At 40.7% G+C, this 3,901-nt stretch overlaps 1 protein-coding gene across 1 annotated transcript; it reads left to right on the forward strand.

The window, feature by feature from the left end:
* Nucleotides 1-275: 275 nt before the first annotated feature.
* On the forward strand, nt 276-1,818 carry DMAC1 (distal membrane arm assembly component 1). The gene is made up of 2 exons (XM_059412297.1): nt 276-608; nt 1,470-1,818. The coding sequence occupies exons 1-2, from the start codon at nt 335-337 to the stop codon at nt 1,532-1,534; spliced, it is 339 nt and encodes a 112-aa protein (XP_059268280.1). The 5' UTR covers nt 276-334; the 3' UTR covers nt 1,535-1,818.
* The last annotated feature ends 2,083 nt before the right edge of the window (nt 1,819-3,901 follow it).

Consider the following 3,901-nt stretch of genomic DNA (forward strand, 5'->3'; position numbering starts at 1 on the left):
AGACAGGTCAAGTAACGTGCTCAAGGTCTCACTTTTTGTGTTAGGAAAGAAACTTAGCAATCCAGATTCCTCTAAGAACACTAAGAATTGAGACATTTAGGGGACTGGCTGAATCATAATCCTGAAAGTGATTGCAGCCAGATGTAGGGATACTCGGCCTGCACTGTCTATCAGGCCCACCACCATCTTTTTCCGTTGGAGGCAGGCTGGAACTACATTTCCCAGAGACCCTCAAGCTGCTTCCGGTGCAGCGCGCCGGGGCTCTGCTTTCCGGCTGTATCTTTTACGTCAGTTCTTCCAAAGAACTCCCACAGCAGAGGCCGAGCGTCTGAACATGGGTTCTTTAGTGACTAAGCCTCTGGAGCCAATTAAGGTCGCCGCGCCTCCTAAGGCCACCAGCTCCGTCGAGCCCGCGCCCCTCGCTGCACCTGGAGCGCCGACCTCTCCAGCGGAAGCCCCTGTATTTAATAACTGCTGGAGCTGTCGCGTGCTTTCAGGGGCGGGGCTGATAGGGGCGGGCGGGTACGTCTACTGGGTGGCGCGGAAGCCCATGAAGCTGGGATACCCCCCGGGCCCAGGGACCATTACGCAGATGGTCATCGGCATCAGTGAGAGTCGGGGCAATGCGGGGCCTTTGGGCAGTGGGAGAGGGAGGGGCGGGTGGCAGACGCGTGGGCGGGTTGCGGGCTGGTCACGTGGCGGAGGTACGCCAACCGAGAAGCAGGGGCGGGGAGGAAGTTGTTGGGAAGCTGCTCTCGTTTCAGACTGATGAATCACAGTATTGAGAATTCTTACTAGCTTCACTCTTTTTAATCCTAACAATAGTTATTAAAGATAAGTACGATCATAGCCATACTTTTATCACCGCTGAGCACACTAAGGCTTAAAGACTAAGAAATACTGTGTTCAAGGTCAGATAATCAGGATGTGGTACAGCGAGCACCAGACCCAATTTTTTTTTCCTTCCCGCTCCAGATCCTGGAGAAAGTCTGAGTGAGGGTACATAATTTTGGTTTAAGAAATAGGGCTTTGAAGTCTCATTTTAGACATGAATTGTGAGCCCACATTCTGTGTGTACCACAGGTAAAGTGGCCCACAGTCCTTATCTGTACAATAATAATGTATTATTATTATAAATGATTGTTAAACTGTCTTACAGTAAAATGCAGTAATTCATTTTACTCTTCAAGCCAGTTGAATGGGTTTTCAGATCCCTTACTTCTTAATTAGATTTCCCAAATCAATTTTCCTTAAGAAACTCTTGCTTGGGGGAGGTAACCGATTTTTTTTTTTCCTCTTAACTTTCTTTTCCTTTTCTGAGTTTCACTCTTAAGAGAGAAATGTAATGGCAGTGTATCTCGGAGTGTTGTGAGAATTAAATAAGATGGCATTTACAGAAGCACCTAGTAAACTGAGGTGTAATGTGCATGTAAGGTACAGTTTGTTTTTGTTTTCTTTTTCTTTCTTAGGCATTGCTTGTTGGGGTGTAGTCATCCTTTCAGACCCCAAAGGAAAGGCCTTCCGTGTTGATTGAAAGTACTACCAGTGCATTTCTCATCTGTCCATGTCCCAGGACGCCAGAACAAGTATGGGACTTAGGGACATACTGGACAAATGGACATTGACAGACTTTATTCCTGAGGATACCACAAGACTGAAGAAAGGAGGAAATGATAAACCAAGTTGGAAAATGAACTAAACTATTATTTTAAATAGTTCTCTTTACTTTTTCTATAATTGGGTCAATGCCTGTTAATAATCTAACACTGGATTGGCATCATGCAATGTGCAGAAGTACATAAAACTTTTTTATCTGTGTACTGCTCATAATTTTTTCATTGGTGGTAAGTGAAACTTTAAAAATAGTCCTGGTGTTTTGCCCAGGGTCATTCAGCAAGTCCTTGGTGCATCTAGGATTGTTCAGTTCTCGTTCTAATCTTTCAGAACTAGGATGATTTCAAACAGGCAAGAATTACCTTTATGAAACAAAAATCAGTAAGTAATTAAAAGTACCAAAAAATTTGAGAGCAATTCACATTTATCATTAAAAACAATAACATTTGGTTCTTTGTCTACAACTGCTGGAAGTGATTCTGTGATGAAATTGACATGCATTTGAGATAATGACTTAAAATTTGACAGTTCATTTCTGTGCTTCCTACCAGTCTTTTTCACTTCTGATATATACCCCAGCTTTTTCATAAAATTATACTTAACAGTTTTTCAGAGCAGAAAGATAGTTAAGTTCAGCTGCCAATCACAGTGTGTAAGTTTTCAAAGATTGGTTGAGCAACTCCCATCAGACCTGTTGCTCTCTAGTATGTAGAAGTGCCTGGATCTAATGCAGAGTGACTATTCCCAACATTTTCTTAGGTTAAAACAAAGTACATGAATCTAACTTTTGGTCTTGGATTGACCTAATGGGTAAATATAAATATTAATATTATATCATATTATAAATATTAATATTATATAAATATATAATATTATATATTATATAAATATTAATATAATTTTAATATCTCAGAATTTGTACTGGTGTGTAAGCAAATAAGAGCCTTTTCCAAATATACTTGTCTGTTCACTAGAATATTGCCAACATATATTTGGTTCTTCCCAACCTGGGGCTGTTTAACTAGGTTTGAGTAAAATAATTCTTTACTATGTCTATGGGAAGTTAAGTGGGAATAACACCCTCCCCACCCCCAAAAAATAACGCTTGTTATGTTAAATTTGAAACTAACAGTTTTATTTCTTTTTCTTTTTTTTTAAACTTTGGAAAAGTTGCTTTGACTTCTGCAAGTGCAAAGTCAGAAATCTAGTTTGTTTTAGAGATTTAGTTTCATCTTCAGAGACAAAAGGGATATGCCACTTTAGTCCTGCAGTATGGGAAGTACACACAGTACTCCTATTATCTTCCCTTTTGTTGTGGTTGAAGTGGGGTGAGTAGGGTAAATAGGCTCAAAAATCAGTGGATTATAACTCACTAATGTAAGAACACCTTTTTAATTATGGTTCATGGGCTTCAGAATCTCTTTATCATATGGAAATAAATTTGCAAAGGCTCATAATTACTTCTAGCAAAGGAGAGGGGATAAAGTACAAATAAGGGTAATTTAAAATGACCTTACAGTTCTCCTTAAAACACAAACCAAAATGTGAACATACATGTGGACACTAACAATGTGCATGATGTCCAAGGTATCTATTAACTAAACGTCTACATAGTACAGACTTAAGTATTGCAATGCAAGAAATTATTACACTGGGGCACTTAAGTGGCTCAGTTGGTTAAGTGGCCAACTCTTGATTTTGGCTCAGGTCATGATCCTCAGGATCACTAGCCCTGAGACTTGAGATTCTTTCCCTTTCCCCTTTCCCCAGCTCACACATGCTCTCATTCTCTAAATAAATAAAATCTTCAAAACAAAAGAAAACCATTGCAACATCTCTTGGTCCTTTTTTTTTTCCTTTCCTTCCTTTTTAGGTTTTATTCATTCATGAGATAATGTGAGAATGAGAGCGGGGAGAGGAAGAAGCAGGCTCCCTCCTGAGCAGGGATCCTGATGTGGGGCTCAATCCTGGGACCTCAGGATCATGACCTGAGCCAAAGGCAGATGCTTAACCAATTGAGCCAGCCAGGTGCCCTCTTGTTCCTTTTGTGTATTGCATTAACTAGCCTGGAATCCTGTGACCAGCTACTACCAGTATGTCTTGAACATATGAAAGGACCCAAATAGAGATTGAGCCTCAGGATCTTGCTATATGTTAGGAAGGAGAGGTGAGGGCTTCTCTCTTCCCAAGCCAGTTGTTGAGACTGTTATTGCTGGGAGCACTGCAGTGTTCCAAGTCCAGATCAATCTAAAAAGTTACAGAGTTTCACCTGACTGAGACCAATTCT

This window comes from Mustela nigripes, chromosome 9 (genome assembly GCF_022355385.1).
Source record: "Mustela nigripes isolate SB6536 chromosome 9, MUSNIG.SB6536, whole genome shotgun sequence".
Taxonomy (NCBI): Eukaryota; Metazoa; Chordata; class Mammalia; order Carnivora; family Mustelidae; genus Mustela; species Mustela nigripes.